Below are 22,475 nucleotides of genomic sequence, written 5' to 3' on the forward strand. Positions count from 1 at the left end.
AAGAATCAATCCACTAAAAGTGACCTTCAAGTTCAATAGACTTGCATTAACATGCAATTGCTAGTAGACCTTTAAAATGGCATTCAGATAAAATATTCATGTTGGTTAAAATGCCAAAACGCAAAAAAACTTTCCATTCAAATGCCCACTTCCTTGCACACATCCCTGAAATGAAGGGATAAAAGAGATTATTTTCTACAGAAGCAATTGGTACAGAGTCCAAAAAATAATTTTGCAAGAGGCTGAGAGCTGTAGATTGGGGGGAAAACACAGGATAAAAACACAGGATAAAGACAGTACTATTTTGAAGTTTGTTCGAGTGACACTTTAGAGGATTTTAGCCAGGATAAAGTGATATTGTGAGATAGTCTGATGTGCTCTAAATCCCAGTCTAATCTGGGATTTGCATGTTACATTTAGACATTTTCTTAGATTTCACTGCAATCAGCTTTCAACTATTTGTTTTTTAAAAAATTCATTCAATCCACAGTAAGAAACTTTAAATCTTTGTTAATCTCCACCATGGAAGAGTGGTGGGGTTAACTTTGGAATTCTGTGCATGTCTGGAGGTCAAGAGGACCTGTAAGGACATTTCTTAATGACAATATATGTAAGTTTTTTTGTGGCAAATTAAAAGGAGCCTGGAGAGGAAGAGCTCATGCTGCTGTATAATACAGATAGAGAGAGAAAAGCCTGTCAAGAAAATTAGAGCAAAAGTGAAAACTTACTTTTTGCAAAAATATCAACAGGTGATCCATCAGGTAGCAACCACGGCCAGCCCTTGAACTGCCATGCAGGACCCTGCACAAACACAGCTACCACACGGTCCCTGAGTAGAGGAGGTAAAAAGAGAGCTGAACACTCAACATGCTTCTGAACAGGAAACCATTATTAGCAACAAAGCACCCTCCCTTACCAATCCTGAGCCATAAGTTTCAGAGGCTGATCAACCACACGGTATGGTACTGTAACACTGACGGTAGTGCCACCAGGCTGTATCTGGTCTTTCCGTCTTTGTATTAAAGTTTCATTCTCTCTCTGACAGCCTTGCTTTTTCTTTTCATCGGATGGCACAAACCTTAAAGATGCAAATAAAAGAATAAATAGGTTGGTACTTATTTATTTGGTTAAGACAAGGTAAGCACAGTTATTTCATGATCTAATTATCGGCTGGAAACTGGACCAGCATCGTACTTGAGGCACTGGAAATAAACACTTCCGGCTATCTCAAAACAAATTTGAGTAATCCCTGAAAATTGTCAGATCAGTACAAAAAAGTAACAAAAGCATCATTTAAATCCTTATTTAGACCCTAAATATAGTCACTAGAAATAATCACCTTGCAAAAGTTTCGCAACTCAGATTAGTCCTAGAATTAAAAAGGACATTATCACCTGCTGCACATCACCCAGAAGGTAAGATATCAGCCCCTGCTAATTGACATGGGTCCATTAATTGAAATACTTTCAAATTCAGTATTGTCCACAATGGCTTAAGTAGTAACTATGAATCAAGTGGCAACTGTCTCTGTCAGATGCTCAAATGCAACGTATGTGAACTTTATCTAGACCGATCTTCGTAACAAGACACACATAATTACTACAGCAGTAGGGAAGCTAAGAAGTTTGGTGAAGAGATGTTTGGATTTGTGAAACCAAGTGAATAAGGTTTCACAGACTACAAAGTCTATAGATGACAGGAGAAAAAAAATGTTTTTGCTTTTGAAGCTGCTTGCAAAGACTATGAGATTTATGTGTGGCACTGTAACCCTTACCATAGTTGTGTGATAACTAAGAAAAAGGAGGAGGAAATCTGTGTGAATGAAAGAATAAAGATGCAGAAAACCTTCAGAATGATCCAGTCTTCCAGAGTCACAATTACAAGATGGCTATTACTACATTTATCATTAAATGTCAAAGAGTCATTACAAATTTTACAGGATACAGAAACCTACGAAGATAGACAGATTGCCAGACATTTATAGCAGTACCACTATCTACAGAAATGTACTTTTAGAATAATCTTTCACTTCAGTTTTTGTAACTAGTTGTACCATAGGCACTCTCAGAAAAACAAAAGGCAGAGTATATTTGCCCATGTGATTTCTGTGACAAGCAGAAGCCCTAAATGATGGCTGTAGCTCCTTCACACATATTGGCATGATAAAAGCCACTGTGATCCATGTCACAGCTTCTTACAGCTAAAATAAAGTTGAGAATAGCGGCCATAATTTATCAAAATCAAGCAACAGAATGTTTGTTACTCCTTTGGAAACATCCCCCTTTCTTTTAAAATTCATTTTTGGTTTACTGACATATAGTGACCCCGTGAGGTTTTCAAGGCAAGAGATGTTCCAAGATGGGTTGCCACTGCCTGCTTCCATATCACAACCCTGGTATTCCGCGGTGGTCTTCCTTCCAAATACTGACCAGAGCTGACCCTGCTTAGCTTCCAAGATCTGAAAAGACTGGGCTAGCCTGGGTTACACTGGGCTACCTTCCTGCAAACAATAACTGTTCAAAATCACAAATGTTTAATGGCAAAAGTCTACACATGTATGATGACAAAAGGCATAGGACTACCAGAAGAATCAACACTGCTTCCCTGGGTCCCGAGAAGAGATATGGAAAGATTCAACTTTCAATATAAAAGCATGTTTGTACATATCTAAAATATCACTGTTCAGAGTAGATTTTTTTTTAATTTTCATTATTCTGAATATTTTCAAAAATCAACTCTCTTGGTAGGATATACACATCTAGTCTTCAAATTCCATCTGCATTAATGAGGAGAAAGTCTTATAAAGTAACATTCATTGTCTCTGACCCCGCAATGATTTAACAGGATTTATGGGCTGGTCCATCCAGTTTGTAGGAAATGTATTGCAAAGCCTTCATATTTTATAGAAATGTGGCAGTCTGGTCCATTCACAAAGATATCGTAGGTGGAAATCTTGCTGGAAAATAATCATATAATGATTTTAAGGTATTAAATACTTCTTTATGTCCTTTAGAGATCTGCTGGCAACTAAAATGCTTACTGCAAATAAGCAAAGTGCTAACAAATTTGAACATCAAATAATGGATATAATGACCATGTCAATATTCAGTCATACACAGAGCACTGTATAGCACTTCCCCCACATTTAAAACTGAAGATTAAGCAGGAGCTCAGTCTTCTCAGGAGGTGGCCCTCTGAATGCAGCAAGGCAGCTAAATTACTGAAATAGTAAGTTCACAAAAAGGAAATACAAATCCACGGTGAATGTTCAATATGCTCTCACTTCATTCTTCGTGAACTCTAAAATCCTGCTCACAGAACAGATCTTTCCCACACACCCCTTCGCTGCCATTCCCTGCATATCCACAACACTGGATAAAATGTTCTGGAATGTTACCACTGCACTGGTTTTTCTCCATATCTGAAGAAACAACTTTTTATAAAGTATATTTCAGTCACCTACTTACTTCAGGTCCTGCAGAAGATCTTTTGCATTAAGCATAGTTATTAAAGAGGTTGTAGCTGCTGGAATAATGATTATTGGCGTCCGAGATCCTGTAGAGAGAGAGAGAGGGTTTAAAAAACAAAAGATAAAGAAAAAACCCAAATAACAGATACAAATTTTAACAAAACACAATCATCATTATTCCTTGTAAAATAATGCAGAACTGTAAATTCTCAATTTGGATTCACAACATAAAACATTTTTGGAAATATAGCATGCCCTATAAAATTATGAACTCCTCACCTTTTTTCTGGTTTGGTGGAGGCCTTGCTTGGGAGACTGAAAAACAAACAAACACCACAATCTATCTCCATCTGGTGTAAAATAATGTACAAGAAATGAAGTTATAAAGCACAAAATCTCTGGTACTAGTTTTCTCCTCATCAAAAACTAACTAGGTGGTCTTAGTCAAGCTGCTCCTTTTCAGCCTCACTTCTGCCCCAATCTGCCATAAGTGAATAATAACTTCCAGTGAGTAAGGCAATTCATGCAAGGCTGCTTTGAGGGCTCATTTCTTCTCTATTTTCCTTACACAGCCAATGTATTGATCAGAGGCTGAATAGAGTATATGGAGAAAAGCGCCTGGATAATGAGAACTCTTAATCAGTCCTGAGTTGTGCCTATCAGTCCTATTGGTGCTTCCACTCTCGCCTTCCAGCTCTCCCACTACTGCAAAGGCAGTCCTCCGGTGCTTCCAGATCACTGAAAGTCACTTGGTTTTGCTTGAGTAAGAAGACTGTGCTCTGCAGGAGAGGATCCCCTAAGCAGCAGGTGAAGAGCTGGGCAAGCAATGCACAGCACAGGATCCAAGTCCCATGTACAAACTAGATGAAACCCTTCCCTCTTGTTCTGCTTGTTATAGCTTCAGAGAACAGGGCAAGCATCCTGCTTTTCTTTTGTGAAGACTTGCCAATTCCTTAGTACTCCCCCCCCCCCAATTTCCCACATGTTCCATGCAGGTTCCATGTTCCCCAGAATAGCCTTTTTAGGTAGTCAAAGCCCCCCCCCCCTTCCCCCATTAACAGCAGAAAAATTGGTTAGAACAAAAGTTATATCCCTTTCTGCAGTGCCTGATGGAAGTCTGGCTGAAGGCACATGCTGTCTGCAATTGTCTTGCTTTATTTGTTTATAGATAGCCCAAGTTCAGAATTTACTTCAATCTGCATTGTCCTAACTGAACCTGAGTTAGTGAGTAGGAGCAAATAAGCATATACTCTGGGACTTCCTACATATACACAAGAGCAGCTCGTTTGGTTAAGAATTCTGAATATACAACCCTTCAATATTCTTGAGAAAGTGAACAAGTCTCTGCTGAAGCAATGTCAATACTTTGTAGAGGAATTTATTATGAGATCCCACATTTCAGTAACAGGACAATATTCTTCAGTGATTCCCAGAGGATAGTGGCAAAATACTCATAGTTAAACCTGTAGCTACATGCTGAGCACATTTACCAGGTTGTAGATCCCATTTTAGTGGGATTCACTTTTGAGAAAACATGTTTCTGATCAGTCTTTGAAAGCCTTAATACAGACTGTGAGACCATGACAATAAGAACACAATTAAGCCCCTGTGAAGAAATTTACACCCATGTCACAGGTTTCTACAATGCAAAAGATTGCTCAAGCAGTGCAACAAGGAAAAATAAAGAATTTAACTTTATCATAAGTGGGAGTTTGAAATCTGAGAAACCACAGGAATACTGTAGCCTGGGTGAAGGTGCATTGGGGAGGGAGGAAATCAATAGAAATCTCCCCTGCTCTTTGTACAAGCTTTTTGGTTTGTAGCAGAACATGGTAATGGTGTAGAATGTCCTCTTTATGCATCTAGATTCTGTGTTATTTTCAACTGCATCCTAGCCTTCAGGAGAAGTGGGGGGGGGGGGGGCAGCAGAAGAAAAGGAGGTGGGAATCAGCAAGTATCCCTTCCATTAACTCCATTCCACTTGGATCTAAGCCAATTCAAAAATGGTCACATAAGAATAAAGCATACACAAAACATCTTTCGATACAGAAGGCTGAATGCAGTGCAAGGATGTGTGAAGTCCATGCAAGGATCCCTGATTTTTCCCACCAATCCCTTTTTCCTCAACAGCCATTTCTGACTCTGGGGAAGTTCCCCCCCCCCAGGGATTTTGGAACACATGTGGAATAACAGCCATGTGAGTCAGGAGGAGCAAAATTAGTCTTTCCTTCCTGTTCCATCAGAAGAATTCTGCTCATACAAGAGAAGAGGAAGGAGCAATTTTGCCTGCTTCTATTGCAGTCTCTCAACCCACAGGACTATTATGCCACTCAGATCCAAAAGCTTTGGGAATAAACTTTCCAGGATCTGGAAATGCGGGGGGGGGGGGGGGGGGGAGGGAGGGGGAGAGAGAAAACCTGTGAAGATCAGCAATGGTCAGCATTTTCCACTAATGAATTATGGGATCCTGCCCAGACTATAGTTAACACCAGACAAACATTTGGTAGAAATATTCTATTGGTACAGAACTCCTCCCCACCCCTCCACGAAAGAGACCATTTATGCCAGGAATAGTACATTTTTTATGTTTGTGCTCCAGAATCCCCCAATAATATCATAAGGGATGCCCATAAGAGTTCATATGCTGATCCAGTGTTAATTTATGTACACACAGAAAACTTTGCATGTTGCTTCTAGTATTACATACATGGTATTTCAGAATAACTTGTAACAACTCAGATGATGCCAGGATACTCCTCTGGGTTTGAACAGTGCTGAACAAGCGTTTGCTCCACTACTGACAAATATTCCTGTTGTTGGATGCCATGGTTCAATGTTAAATTTATGACAAAAATAATTAATGGTTAATACAAACCCCAGCTTGCTTTTAACAATATTTAAAGCAACATCTGAAACTGCCCTCAAATCATTGTTAACGTTAACACTGGCCATGGTTAACATTAAGGCAGACTCAATAACAAATCAGGGAAGGAGCAGGGACTGGTGGTTTCACAAGTTCGTCTCTAGGGAAAGGGGAGGCAGGATCCCACAGCATTGTCAATCCTTTGGCCAAAGATAAAGGACAGAAGACACATCTTCACTAATGGGGGTGGGGATATCACCATGTAAAGTATACTTGGGGGAAGTTCCCTAGCTACTGTTGTCATGATACTCATGGTTGTTGACCAGCTTGGCCTCCTGTATCTAGGTACATCCCCCAAATCATATTTAGGAGGCAAACTTCAATTTCACATAACCCTCCCAAGGAATCGGGAGGGAGGAGGAGTCATGGAAAAAAACTGGTTTACCCATTTAAAGCTATCTACAGCTATGCCTGTTACGCCTTTTGAAATGGTCTGCCTGTTGTGGCCCCAACCTTTTGAAATAGTCTGGCTGATATGTTGGGAAGGACCCCAACACTTCTATCATTTTGCAACATGTGGAAAACAAATGTTCAGGAAGACAGATTTTTATCAAGAAAAAAAAGCTGTCGTTTAATGGGATGGTTCAGGGAAGTGCTGTTATTACAGCCTATTTATTGTAAGTATTACCTTGATTTGACGTCTTGTCTTCTACTTTTGCAATCCATCTGCTTCATTGTTTACAGTATGTCATATATTAATGTGTACTTTTCCTCTGCATCATCTTCTTTCGTAATCCTAGTCCTACCACATTGTCCACTGGATAACTTATGCGGTCTGATTGCATTTTTTAATATTTTATAATCTGCCTCGAGAAAGGTGGGCTGTAAATAAATTATGTCTGTGTACCTCCAGAAGGGAAGGTCGGCCATGATACAGACTAGCCTCTTGCCACAGAAGGCCTATACAGGCCTTTCAGTTAATGTGTGTGAAATCACATCTGGCAGTATGACCCATATGCAATGGTTTATCCAGATGTATTTCTGCTCTTGCTATTTCTACTCGTTTCATATCATTGCCTGTCAGTTCCAAACACATTCTTATTCTCAACAGCCCTAGTGAGATAAATATGACAGGCAGTATGACCTTTCAAAACACAGGCGCACAACTGCAAAGATAACAAAAGCAGAAAAGAATCCCAATACCATGCAACTCTATTATTTAACATTCAATCTTTAGTAAGGACTTTTAGATAGATTTTCCCCTACAATGAAAGATTTATTTCACACTTGCTAAAACTGATGGAATAAAATTATTTAGCAAGGGTCATGGGGCATGGAAGCATGGACTTTCCTTTGCAACTATGAAAAGATACTCTTGTTAATAGTGTAATTAGAACATCTGAGTATTTATTTTCAAGGGGGTTGGAGTGGAAGAAAGATGTATTTAAAGAATCAGAAAAATCAGTATAATACACATCCAGACCCTTCTCTCTTTTCCGTCACAGAACTACAGTCTCAAAGATTCCCAGAAAGAGGAAACTACTTATTACACTAATTTATATGTCTTTGACATAGATGTGCTCTTCTATACAATCCATCAGGTTTACTGATTCATCAAGCATAATTAGGTACACAAGTTTCTGTTTTAAATGAAAATGTCTAATACCTACAAAGGGAAATCAGTTTTCAGAACTTGTGCATACTGGATTCAATTACTTATATTTTATGACTATGTTCAAAGAATGTGACTGTTGGAAGTGTGTCGTCTCCACCTTTCACCCACAGCATCCTCCTGCAACACCAATATGAGGCACTAGTGGAGACTGCAGGACCCTGCAGTGACTAAAAGGTACCAGGCAAGGAGGAATGCAAAGAGGAAAAAGGAATCTTCCATTCACAGAAGGGCAGGATGGTGTAATTTTGTCCGATTTACACTCCTCACTTTGCTGCCCCCCAACTGAATGGTTTTTTTCCCAAGGGAACTCATGACCCCTGACAATATCTTTTCAGAGTTTGCAGAAGGCTACTATGGGTGGAGAAAGGAGAGGAAGATCCAACTCCATGGGGACCTTCTGCTGAGGCAACTATATGATCCAACCCAGCAGGAGTTTTAATCATAGTTTTAAATGCTGAAGATATAATTTTAAAAATTATGTTTAATTGTACCTATCACACAGTGTGGGCTTTAGTCTAATGGAGAAAATAATGGCTAAATTTTTTTTTTACCTGGCCTTGTCACTGGCTGCGCTGCTGGGGTCTGAGTCTTCCGTGCCGAAGCTCCTTCCTTAAGAAAGAGAAAAGACAAACTTTATTTTCACATGGACTTTATTTATGTATTTTATATATATATATATATATATATATATATATATATATATATATATATATATATATATATATATATATATATATATATATATATATACAAAATAAATGAACACTGAAGCAACTGAAGCAACAGCATGCCAATAGTTAAACATTACAAATCTGGAGGAACATGTTTTTCTTTTAAGAACGGTTATCTGACACCATGTTATAAACTATGAAAAGCAAGCTGGCTAAAAGCATTTCTGTACTGATTGAAATCTCAGTACAGGTTTGTGAACAATTATATAATTACATACAAGAAAATGTTCACTAACAGGTTTTCAACAGTAACTTGTGGCCAAAAAAATAGTGATGTTTCCTTGACTGGAGACAATTCTGTGTTCCCAGATGTGACTACCTGAGTAGCTATTTACTAGTCTGATTTACTATATAAATCTGCAATATTAGTAATTTTTACAGGAACGCATCAAGGCTTTTGAAGCTAAGAATAAGCCACTTCTGCTTACTGAAAAACTTCTTAACAAACCAAACTTAACTACCAGAACACAAAAAAGCAAACTATTCCTGCCTTAATAAACCTGTGAAATCCCTATGGATACATAAATATTGCTGATGCCAATTCAGGTAATTGTTCTCATGCAGAAAATATCTTGCCAGCTGTCAGAATAATCTTTTAACCCATGTGAACCTAGCACATTACTTTAAAATTGATTATGGGAAAGAAAGTAAATGTTCAGTAAGAAGGTGACATTTTAATGGTACTAAAGTTGGATAACACTTCACAGATAGTTGGAAAAGAATAAAAGTCCTGTCATAAAAGGGTGTACATGGTATCCTCCCCAAGAGATAATTTAAGTACTTTTATCACTTGAGTGGGAGTGGGGGTCGAGAATCACACCAGTGTCCATATTGTCATGATTATGTGTATTTGGAAGCAGCATATGGTTTGTAACTGAACACGACTTATTTCAGTAGCAAGTTTCTTAATTAAATTAACTTATCTACAGAACGGTAGATGCATAAATGTGCTACATTCAATTTGGTTGCCTTGCATCCAGAAAACAGATTTAGGTAATGAGTTCTGACCAAGTTGTATAGTTTTGTATATCTGTTATACTGCTATACACTTCAGTTATATGTAGATGTTTCTTTACCATGTTTTTTGTTATTTAAGCTACTTTATTTGTAAAGCTGTTAAGTTTGTTAATAATTTTTTCCATTAAAAATGGCAAGATGTAATGAGCAACACAAACCCACAATTTACATGGAATCAAACAGGCAAAATGAGGCCACTGGTTGTTTAATGACATATGTACCAGTGACTATGGGCATGACAAAAGCTGCTATGCAACTGCTCTTCTTCTCAACGTAGCTGTGCATGGTAGTTTGAGCAGGGAAAGTCCCACTGAACTAAACTCAAACTGAATAGCAGCAGCACTTAGTGGATTATATCCATTGATTTTGACAATGGATACTGTTAAACTAAATCTGAATTAAATGTTCTCTCATGAAAATTAAAACTCAACAGGGTTCTTTGAAGCAATTCAGTGTTGTAGTATCGTAGACAAAGGTACAATATGGGCCATCTCACATTTGTCCAGCTCATAAAGATTAGGATTTGGTCAAATATCTCCATGCTGAACTATAGTAAAATATACCTCATTAATTACATATGGCATGTAATCATTGCTTGGCATACAACCATTAGTTTCTTCAATACATGGGTCAAAGTATCCAGTCTCCTTTTTCACTGCAATGGCACCACTATGGATTTTAGTCCCTTTAAAGCAAGGATTCAATCCCAAATTTCTATAGTCTGTCTATCACAAAACCGTAATTCACACAGCAGACTGGAGTGGTAGTTACAAATCTTTATTTCAAATAAAGAATATGTGTCTATGGCCTACAGATGTAGGATTTTCATGTCTTTTATTGTAATTAATGTTTGAACTGGGCAGTGCTTAATATGGAAGTGAGCGGGCCATGTTTTGTCATAACGTTCTATCACTTTCTTTTACAGACGATGTAATATTTGGAAGAGAATGTGTATGAAAACTGAAAACTGTTAGAAGTTATAAATAAAAATCTGAATCCAGAAGACTTCTAAAAGAGAAACTTTGTGAGCATCATTCATGCCTTCACAGCCTCATGAGTATGTAAGACTTGCCCTGCTGTTAAGATCCAGCTGGTCCAGAACATCACAACCCTTTCTAATGATAGTACATTGCCAAGAACACATTGCACCATAGCTTCAACTACTTGCAGTGCCTCCCTGTTTGCTTTGCAATGTAATGATTACTTAGCTACATAAAATCCTGAATTGAGTCCAGAAACCTCTTTCCCATAACCCCCTGCCATTTTAGCCAAGAGAGGTTTTTTTTTCTAAAATAACAAGTTTTATTAATTTTTCTACATACTGCACACAGTATGTAGACTTTCTTGACTTTTTTCCCCCGATTCAAAGCAGCTAATGGAGTTTTCTTTCTTGCAAAAAGAGAAATACTTCAGTGACTTACTCGTAGATGTTTCATTCAGTAAAGAATATCGCTATTTAATCTTCATTGCTCTTGGACTAACGAGCGGTTCACTTCTAGTGCCACTGCGAAAATGGCGACTGTGCGATGGAGCCAGAGGCAAAGAAGGTGCTAAGAATCCCACACCTGTCGGAATTCTGCGCCACCATCATGCCTCTTGGTGCCAGAGATCCGTACTGGGACTCCGGTAGAGCCCCCCGCTGAAGGGGCCCCTCCATTCACGCAGTTCAGAAGAACTGCCAGGAGGCACTCAGCAAGCTGCTTCTGACCCTGAAGCCACCATGACCCGGAAGCCAAGAGAGGGAGTTTTGCATGTCTACTCCATAGAAAAGATACTTGTATTTTTTATTGCTGTATGCCAGTTTGAACCCCCATTGAGGAGAAAAGCGTATTGGATCTATTTAAATAAAATAAAACCTCAGTGGTTGTTCCACAGTGGTGGAATTCCTTTCTTAGGAGGAAGCCCAAATATGCACATTTACTAGAAGTGCTATGAAATGTCTTTGAGCTGGTCTTTGATGGTGAGAGATTTTTTAAAAAAATGTAATCTCACATAATGAGTTGATCCAATGGCAATTTCCACTGGTGGAAGATATCTCCATCAGCAGAATGGGACTTTTCTGCCACAACATTAAATGCTCCCTGAAATACTACTCCTAGAAGTCAAGAGGGGTAAGTCTAAGCTTGACACAGAATGAGGGAAATCAATTGAAATCACCCTCTTCTGTTGGAATAAATCTACTACAATGTATTACAATGAATTTTTGTTTTTGTGTTACTATCAATCCAAGTTATATGAAGGTTAAACAGTTAAAAAGGAAAGCTAGCTCTAATTTATTCAGGTATGAAAATGATTCCATCTTCCAACATACTGAAGAATGAATGTATAAAGTCACTGTTCACATACATTATGTGCAAATATGATAAAAGATTCCCAATTTTTAATATTGACCCTCTTAACCATTAACAATTTACTCCTAGACACACTCAAAGATCAAGGATAGAAAAAGTTTCATTTTTTAAAAAAAGCTGTTGTGAGGCAAAGTGCCCTAATTTTCCTCAAGGGTTAACACGATTATTACATGACCTAATCCAACTTGCAGGTCATGGTTTGAGCCTTCCTACAGGTACCATCCTCATCTCTTTCGAGCTTGGACTTTGGGATGAGGTAACAGGTTAAGCTCAAAATAGTAACAGCAAAAGTGCCAGTGATCTGTACATTTTCTTTAATGTGAAGTTACCTATCCTTTGTTGAGCACAACATTACTGTACTCACAATGTAAGATAAATGGGCAGGCAATTTATTTTCAGTGTTCTTTTGCCTGTGTCAAGAGAAACCTTTTTATTCAAGTGGTTTTCACAATAAGTAGTGTGCATGAAAGTATCAAGAAATAAGTTTGCCACAAGATTTAACTGGTTGAACTAGGTGGATCAATCAATTCTGAAGCTTCAGTCAACTGATCAGTGGGGGTCAATTTTAATCAGAAGGACTGAGATTTAAGGCCATAATTTTTTTAGTCCATTTGTGGCTCTACTACAATACTGTAGTGCAACATGAAAAAAATTAAGCAATGGCCTCTCAGTCTAACAAGGGTGACAGCTTTGGTTTATTATAACCCACATCTACACTGAGCCTTTGATCAAATGCAGATTTATTTAAATGAAAACAATTACTCATTTGACCCCTAAATGGACTGATTAATCAACTAAATAATTGGCTGGCAACCCTGGATAAAATGAATCAGACAGACATTACATTTCTATTTCATTTTCCCAAATTCATAAATGGCAAGTGACAAAATTCAGTGGTAGCTGAAGCTTTTTTATTCTTAAGCATGACAGCTCAAGATTTTTAACACAAGCTCAACAACAGCTCAAGTTTTTTTAGCGAGTTGGTCACAGGCTACAGCTAAAAAGTAGTTTAATCTTTATCTCAAAACTGATTCTACACCACTGGATTACAGCCTAACAAATGTACATTCAATTATATAAAGAAAGGAGTTCTCATTTTAGTTTAATTTTGTATGTATGTTAAGTTAAATGAACATAATCATTGAATTTCATGAAAATTAATAATCACATATTAAGACAAAATAAAATCTTTGAACATGCACTGTACAAAGGCCTAATTTTAAAATTATGACAAGTTAGGAAACTACTGAGACCAAAAAGATCTATTTTCAAATTAAACCGGGAAAGTTTCAGGGTGTACAAAATATCATTAAATATCCTAAAATACATACACACACAAATATATATTTGCCCAGTTACTCAGATTACTGCAGGGGCTTGCTATCTCCCCACACTGGAGCAGCAGTCAGTCTGAGTAGTCAGTAACAACCCTGATGGACTTTTGTCTGATTCAGTATAAGGTGGATTCTTGTGTGCTCATGTGTGGTGTACAATGACAAAAACACAAGATAAGCATAGGAACTTGAAGGGAATGGCTTGGATCTAGGACAAAGATCTGAACCTTCTCTATGGTGATACCAATCTTCTGGAATTTCTGTCCAAATGAGACCAGTTCTGAGCTTGCCTGCTAATGTTTTTAGGAAACTGGTGAAAACCTCTTAAAATGACCTTAAATGCACATCTGAAGGTCAAACCACTCAAAGAGAACAAAAGTGCTCAAAGTTGCTCTCTAGAGAACAAAAACACTGTATTCAGCAATGGTGAGCTGGGAATAGAACTCCCAGTTTTCTGTACTTCGTTTTAAGTATTGTAAAGTAGCCTGCAAAATACTACAGGAAAAGAGAAATAAATGCAACTGTCAGAGAAGATTTAAAAAAAAAACTTTTAGCCCTCATGTTTTACTTATAGTCAGAACCGAAGTTGCTACCCTAAAAGTACTTCAGAACTTAAAACTGTGCCAAAACTCCAGAAGGACAGCCACGTTAGTTTGCTGCAGTCAAAACCACCAAGGAGCTAATCAACAGCATAAGGATAAACTCATTTACTATGGCATATGCATTTGCAATCCAAAGCCCATTTTATCAGATGCATGAGGTGCCATATTCAATTGGGACAAGTTTGCATTGCACAGACACATAAGTGGAGCTGGTGTTTTTGTGCTGATACTAGAGTCCAGAACTGCAAGCAGATACCAACATTTATCTGGTAATCAAAACATTTATCTGGTAATCAAAAATTACAATTTACTTTAGATAAACATTATTGCTCACATACACAGAACCAACCAATAATGCCCAACTGCCCTAAAAATCACCAGCAATGAAATCAAATGCAATTCAGATCACCCAGTAAGCTTCATAGCTAGCTATGGAATTTCACCAGCTGCAGTCTGACATCTGATTTACTTACTGTACCATACTGGTTCTCAAACATATCAGACTAATCAGGTTGGGTTTCCAGAAAAATGAACTGAAAATTGTTCTGGAAAATGAAGAAACACTTCATTTTAGGCAAAGTTATAAATATTTTCAGCTGGGCACGAAAACAGAGAGAGTATTACTGACAAATAGATTTCAGTCCAGCCATTTCTACCTCTCAGAAAAACTGATATAAGCTTGAATGAAAATTGTCACAATAAAGCACAGGAAAATGTTATCCATGTAAAAAGTGTGTGTGTATAAAAATAAAAAATCAGGGGTCATTTCATAGAAAAGGAGGTGCAACTCATTTACATAACTCGTTTGCATATGCCCCACACCACTGACATCACTGGAACATGTACTAAATGATATCATCTCAACATCTATCTTGAAATGCTTCTTGAATTATAATTGTCATAATAAAAACTTACTCCCATCATACCTTTAAAATTATTTTCTCCCTTGTGGCCACAGTGGCATGATGAAGATTTCCAACTGTCCATTTTATATGTTTTGGGAACTTATTTTCCCATTTTTTGTGGGGAGAAATATTAGAAAATTCGTCAAATTTAAGAGTTCAGCAAAATTCTCACAAGGGGTTTGAACAACGGAGCCAGAAGAAAGTGCAGGGCGGGGGGGGGGGGGGAGAAAGAGCACAGTAAAATGTAGAGGCTTTAGATCTCCACTCCTGTGAGCTCCTACCCAAAATGAGGCCTGTATACCCAAAATGAGATCTGTATAAAATCACTAGACATACACACAAACACACACATTTGATGAGGCAACATTCTTTCATTAAGCATTCATAAGGAATCTAACTGTAATTGCTTTCCACAGGATTCCTGTGTGCTGTTCCAAGCTGCCCAAAGAGCCCATATATGAGGATTATGGGACAAAAGAATGCATTTTAATGGCCAAAACCTGGCAGACATATGAGGAAAATGCCCAATTGTTTAATATTCAAAATGGGCCAAATAAAAATAAAAAAGTTCAAAATTTAACACTTGTTCAATGAAGAGTAGGAGGCCTGCCCTCTATTTGTGTCTTTAAATGAAAAAGGTAACCTATTCCCTACTCTTTCCATTCTGAAAATGAAAATAAATGTTTGCATTATTTACCATTAAATCCACGTGGTTTCAAATGGCAGCTTGTGGCTGTGATATCAAATATCCAAATCTGGCACACAGAACTTACCCAGCAGGGGTGTAGTCTGGACAAATTACAGAAAATATATTGTAAAATGTTAAGTCATAGACACTGCCTCCACAGTGCAGGGCTACAGGTTTTCAAAGCAATGTTTCAATAAACAGAAAACATTTCTAACCTTTCTGTTGACTTAAAAAGTCTATCAAAAATGGAACATTGCTCCAGAAGTCATACCCCTCCCCCTTTTGGTGAAAACCTACTGCACGTGTGTTATATGAACATTTCCTTTCAATTCCATCACTGTTGTAAGGGAAAGCAGAACACTTTATGACTTCCATGGATAAAATGCCAAGTTAGGCCCTTAGGACACAAGGGGCCTGCAGTGACACACAACTTAAGGGCAGTGGGAGAACCCACCCCTCCCTTAGCTACGTTCTCCTTATCTGCATATGGATGGAAAAGACAGCATTCTCTATCTATCTGGACGACCCTCTGTCTAGTCCTTGCCATTTATCTCAGCACTGTAATATGGGAGATGGGAGCAAAGGTGGGTTGGGCAGGAACAGTAAGGTGTAGGTGGTGGCACATGAAAGAGGAAACAGTCTGTGAACCAAAGCGGCAACTGGGAAAGTGAAGGACATCTCCTGAAATATAATCATATTCTCTCATAGACCTATGAAGGTTTGCATTTTTCTCTTTATTACAGACATTTTTTCTAATCTAAAGCAACAAAATAGGGAATCCAATGGAGATACAATCTGAGAGCTAACTCAGTCCTCACTTCTACTCACACACTATTAACAGGCGCCCACATCACCAGCCATGCCATCACCTTTAAACTATGTGATATCTTTCAATATGGAAGAGGGTTTTTTTAAAGACTTCACCCTATCTTTGATGCAGCAATGGAAGCGTGTGATTTCTGTTTCAAGGTACCAAATGAGCCACCAAAACAACCATGCTGTTTTCTAATGTCATCAGACATTCAATGTCCATTTCCTGCAATGCTTACAGCATCCTAGCTAACCCTTCCCTCATCCTTTACTGACACTAGCTACAGAAAAGAGGACAAAGTGGAGGGACAGAGAGAATGAAGCCCGAGGCTGTTCTCTTGGACACTACTGTATGAGCTGAATGAGGCGACAATTGAAAGCTTCTAAGCTAGACGGAAGTTTATGCCAGCAGCAAGAAAGAGAGTCAGTCATGAGGGCGGAGAGGTGGGGATTAGATGCAGAACAGTAACATAAGGCATAGCTGGAGAGCTGAATTACTTCTGTTCAAATCAAAAGCAGTGACTAGTGAAGAGTTCTGTCCTTTGTATAACTCAGCAGTTACGAAATATGACAAAGAGTGGCTGACAGAGTCCAGTCTTCTTTTAATTACCCTTTCTAACATCAAAAATCAAACAGATGTGTATTATCTATTTTCCCTTCTCAGTTTCTGCTAGCAAGGTTATGTATATAACAGAATTCCAGCTTTCTGCCCATGCTGCTCAGAGAGTTTGCATTTTATGCAACACTAACTGCTCTGCCTAAGTATTTATTTTCTGTATGAAAGGGAGAATCACACACTTTGAAAAGATGGACAAGATACGAATCCCAGAGAGACAGTAAACATCCTAGTGAGCATGATCCCACCACAAAGAGCTATGGCAGAAGAAGTAATGCCATGGGGTATTTCCATAATTTTGGAATTTCTCACCTGTCCTTACACATCTCTTTGATATGCCAAATATTTATGACTGCAACGACCAATTCTTCTTGCCAAGATATAGAGGACCTGGCTGTGGATTTACATGCATTTTGATACTTCACACCTTTCAGTGCTTTACCAGAGCCCAATCAAAGAACATTATCTTCCCTTTCTCACAATGTATAGAGATGAACTATGAAGAGACATAAATGGAACAAAACCATCACAACAAGATTTTATATTCTGCAAGAACCCAGAAGTCTAAAAAACAGAGACCAGAAATCAACATGGCAAAAAATTGCTCATGCCTCACGGATGAAGACCTGGACAAGAGCACTGTGGGAAAGGAAAATATGAACACTTAATCCAGCGAAGACAGAGGTGCTTTGCTTGGGTCGCCGTGGTCTGGGGGGGGGGGAATTCCCTTTCTAGCCCTTGACAGTGTGCCATTGACAATGGCGCACAGGGTCAGGAGCTTGGGGGTACTACTTGAGCCTGCCTTATCTATGGAGGCTCAGGTAGCAGCCACTGCTAAGTCCGCATTCTTTCATCTTAGGCGGGCAAGGCAGTTGGCTCCCTTCCTGGAGTGGGACGATCTAGCAACAGTGATCCATGCAACGGTCACCTCAAGGTTGGATTACTGTAATGCCCTCTACATGGGGCTGCCCCTGTGCCGAACCCGAAAGTTGCAGCTAGTGCAGCACGCCGCTGCCCGGCTGCTATTAGGGCTCCCTAGACGGGAGCACATTCAGCCGGGCCTTCGGGGACTGCACTGGCTGCCGATAATATACCGGTACAAGGTGCTGGTTATTACCTTTAAAGCCCTATATGGTCTAGGACCTGTCTACCTTAGGGACCGTCTCCTCCCATATGTTCCCCAGAGAGTACTGCGATCTGGCTCCCAAAATCTGCTCGTAATCCCCGGGCCTAAGGAGGCCCGGTTGAAGTCAACCAGGGACAGGGCCTTCTCAATAACAGCCCCTTGCTGGTGGAACCAGTTACCGGAAGAGGTCAGGGCCCTGCGGGATATTGGACAATTCCACAGGGCCTGTAAGACAGTCCACTTCCGATTGGCCTATAACTGACCGGCACCAAACCACTAAAGTACCAAAAAATGAAGGAAGTGTTTGGATTGCACGTTGTTGGACGGATGCACTGTTTTTAATGTTTTAATTTCCTAACTATGTAAATTATTATATTTAAATTTGAATTTTATGTTAGAATCTTTGTATTGTGAGCCGCCCTGAGCCCGCCTTGGTGGGGTAGGGTGGAATATAAATCAAATAAATAAATAAACAGCTGTAAGAACTACTTCCTACTACATAAAGAACTGTTTTCCCCACAAGGGAGGAATGCAAGCCCAGCTTCTTCCCAGCTCTATCGCAAAGAATTAATTCTGTTCAGAGCTTGTATGTACTCTGCATGGGCAGAGTACTTTCCAAACAGGGTGTCAAGCATACACAAACATACACAGGTATCAAGCCTCCTCAGCTGCTACTGCAACCAGGCATTTCTGTCTGGAGTGAAATCACAAGCAGGTCTAAACTTGCCCAACAGAGGGCAACACAGGAACCAGAATTCACTCATTACATACCTGTCTGAGGGAATAACCAAGTACAAGACCCATGCCTAATCCAAATAAAGCCTGGATGTCACAAAGTATCTGAACATAAACATTACAAAATACAGAAAGAAGCTAGCCACTCTACCTAATGGTGGCTGAAGGAAGCAAGAATCAATGGCTACATAATGATGTTACATTATGAAAATTAACTTGGAAATGTTTTTAAACACTGAAGCTGAATAATTCTGGGCTTCAGGGAGGTCAAGATAGAGTTGGGGACATTTATAAAAGAGAGTTTCAGATTCCAGTTCCATAGATGTGAGGCAAGGAAATTACGAACACACCATTGTAAATCATCACACCTAGGGGCACAGTCTGTTGGGTCAGTGTGTAAACCCGGCTGATACAATCTGTTTACATGGGGCCTAACAGACATACAAGATTAAGAAAGCTGTCAACTCTATCACACTGGCACTGCCCTGTAGCACTTGCCAACTGGTTCCATAACCATGTCCTACAAGAAACTTGCCATTTGCTAGTAGGAAACTGGCCTGGACTGTGCAGGTTGAATTATTTTAAACATTCCTATGCTGCCTTTTCACCCAAATAGGGTCCCTAAGGCAGAGATCAATACATTAAAACCTTCCAACACTAAGAAATTTTTAAAAAGTAGACTAAATCAGTAAAAACATATAACACCACATCCAGAGAGGAAGACCAACAAAACAAAGTTGCACTTACCTGTAACTATTGCTCATAGAGTACCTTTTGTGCAGGCACACATGGAGACTGCACAAAAGCAGGCCTGCCTTTGAGGAGGTTTTTACAACTAAAAGCTTCCAAGGGCTGCTGTGCACTGGAGCCAAAAGTTTGTTCCTGCCCAGAGACCATGTGGTCCCACAGTGCAGCACTCCTACCCACAGTTGCTCTGGTGCTGCTGAAGCCAGAGAGAGGGGGGGGTGTGGCTGGTTAGAAGATACTCAACAGTTACATATAAGTGCAACTTTGTTTCCATCATCAATATGTGCAGTCCCACATAGGAATTTCCAGCAAGCCATACACAGGTGGAGGGGCATGCTCACCTTACTTAAACAATGACTGTAAAATTGCTTTCCACACTTGAGCTTCTCATATTGCTTAAAGATTCAACACTTTATGTTGCACAAAAGCATCTGAGGATGACCACATTTAAGAACGGCACACCTCTGTCAGCGGAGCTTTATTGAAGAATGCTACAGAGAAAGCTATTAGCTCTGGTGAAATGGGCTTTAACACCTAAAGGGTATGGAATACCAGCTAACTCACAGCATTGTCTGACAGAAGAAACAATCCATCAGGATAGACTTTGAGAGGAAGTCATCTTTCCTTTGTTAGGTTCTGCAAAGTATACAAATAGTGCTCTGTGCTCCCACCCTGCAGAACTCCAATGTTCTTTTTTAGATGAAATAATAGGGCCCTTCTGACATTAAGAGAATACACCAATCTCTCATTCTTGGAATTTGGTACGGGGGGGGGGGGAATCAGATAAAATGATTTCCTGTGACAGGTGGAATTTGAAGAATTTGAACCTTGGGAAGAAACCCAAGACTAGGCCTAAGCTCTACTCTTTGGGGGGAAATTTTCAAAAAAAGGAGTTCCACCTGCAATGCTGTCAATTCACTCACTCTTCTAACCAGTGTAACGGCTACCAAAAAATACCCCATACAAACTTTCATTGAAAGTACTTTCAATGAGCAAGTAGCCAGTGGGTCAAAGGGCCTCCACATCAATTGCATTAAGACAAGTGAGAGGGACTTTCCCATGGAAACCATGGGAACCCCAGGTAGGCACAGATTACACAAACCTTTTAGGAATCTCTTGGATAAATGATGGGAGAACACAGATTTCCCATTGATTCCTCTGTAATAACAAGAAATAGCAGCCAGGTGTACCTTTAATGATGAAAAGACTAAACTTATTTTTCAGATGTATTAAATACTCGAATATAACCTGCACTGGGACAGGATCTGGAGACATCTCCTTCCCCACACACAACATGAAAATTTTCTCCATTTATAGCAACAGAATTTTCTTGTGTTGGGTTATTAATTAAAGGATATTAATTTCTTGGGAGAACATTAAATCCCTGAACTAAGCCTTCAAGCTGTGAGACTGAGGCGATGCAAATCATGATGCCATACTTGGGTGATGCTGACTAGGTCTGGTTGCAAGGGCAGGGGGATGTCCATAAGATTTGGGAACCACATCTGACATGGCCAAAGGGGGCCACCAAAATCATGTTTGATCTTTCTATCCTGGTCTTCTCTATCACTCTTATCAGTTGGGGAAAGGCATACAAAAGAGCCCCTTCCTATCTCATCTGGAAGGCATTCCCAGGAAACCCATACCTCTTCCTGCTCAGGAACAAAATCTTGGAGCCTTTGTGTTGCCCCACCTCTGGGATCCCCAAACAGCAAATATTGGCTTCACACTGGTTTTAGGGACCATTCATGGGATATGGCCCCAGCTCGGCTCACTCTGTTGGCTTCTATATTCTGCTCTCCAGGAATATAGATGGCCTGAATATGAGCACTGAGCTTCATTGTTAGCTAGGTCAGGGTAGCCTCTTGGGGGAGGTCACTAGATCCTGTGTCCCTTTGCCTGTTCACATAAAATACTGTGACAGAACTGTCTGTTTATAACAGTTTGGACTGATCCCATAGGATACCTGAGAAACAGTTAAGAGCGTTATGAACTGCCTTTAGTTCTAGTAGATTAATGTGAGCTTGCTTCTCTTCCTATGACTATGTGCCCTGAGCAGACAGATCTTCACAGTGTGTACCCCAACCTAAGAAAGAAACAACTGAAGTAAGAACCACCTTGTGTTCTGGGGCACTGAAGGCTATGCTATGAGATAAAATATCAGGTGACTGCTACCATTACAGAGAATGTAAGATCTGCCTGGGAATGGAAAACCTCTGCCAATGAGGATGTCAATCTACCTGATACCAGGAGAGAAATCATAGTTGTAAGGGTCCCATACATACCCTGGCAAGAAGTAAGACTGGTGTTGTGGATGCCATATATCCCAGCAGATGAAAGATCCTACAGACTGACTGGAATCTGTTGGTCATAAGCAGTGCAGCTAGCTAGGAAATGATTTGTATTCTCTCTGGTGACAAAGAACCTTTTCCCACTACTGAGTCAAATATGGCATCTATGAACTGAACCCTTTGTGAAGAGACCAAATGAGATTTTCTGCAATTAACAAGGAGTCCAAGAGACTAGACAGCAATATCTCATTAGCTGATCTCTAGCCAATCATCCAAGCAGGGGAAGATATGGCACCCTTGGTCATAAATGGGCTACTAGTGGAATCAGATATTTAGAAAATACCCTAGGTGACAGCCAGGCCAAAGGGCAACACCACGTATTGAAACATTTTTGCTCCACAATGAAAATGTAGAAACCTGATGTACTGTTGATGGACAGAGATGTGAAAATACACATCCTTTATATCAATAACAATTAACCAACAATTAACCATTAATAACTGTAAAACTGATGA

The 22,475-nt window shown here is 39.5% G+C and overlaps 1 protein-coding gene across 1 annotated transcript in view; it reads right to left on the minus strand.

Annotated features, from left to right (window-relative positions):
• CDC73 (cell division cycle 73) overlaps window positions 1-22,475 on the minus strand; it is a 131,925-nt gene that overhangs the window by 4,963 nt on the left and 104,487 nt on the right. Inside the window, exons 11-15 of the mRNA XM_060232376.1 lie at window positions 8,559-8,616; window positions 3,749-3,784; window positions 3,468-3,555; window positions 917-1,078; window positions 729-829 (exon numbers count right to left, since the gene is read on the minus strand). Coding sequence (XP_060088359.1) covers window positions 729-829; window positions 917-1,078; window positions 3,468-3,555; window positions 3,749-3,784; window positions 8,559-8,616 — 445 coding nt within the window. The remainder of the gene's footprint in view (window positions 1-728; window positions 830-916; window positions 1,079-3,467; window positions 3,556-3,748; window positions 3,785-8,558; window positions 8,617-22,475) is intronic.

Source organism: Heteronotia binoei, chromosome 2, assembly GCF_032191835.1.
Source record: "Heteronotia binoei isolate CCM8104 ecotype False Entrance Well chromosome 2, APGP_CSIRO_Hbin_v1, whole genome shotgun sequence".
NCBI lineage: Eukaryota > Metazoa > Chordata > Lepidosauria > Squamata > Gekkonidae > Heteronotia > Heteronotia binoei.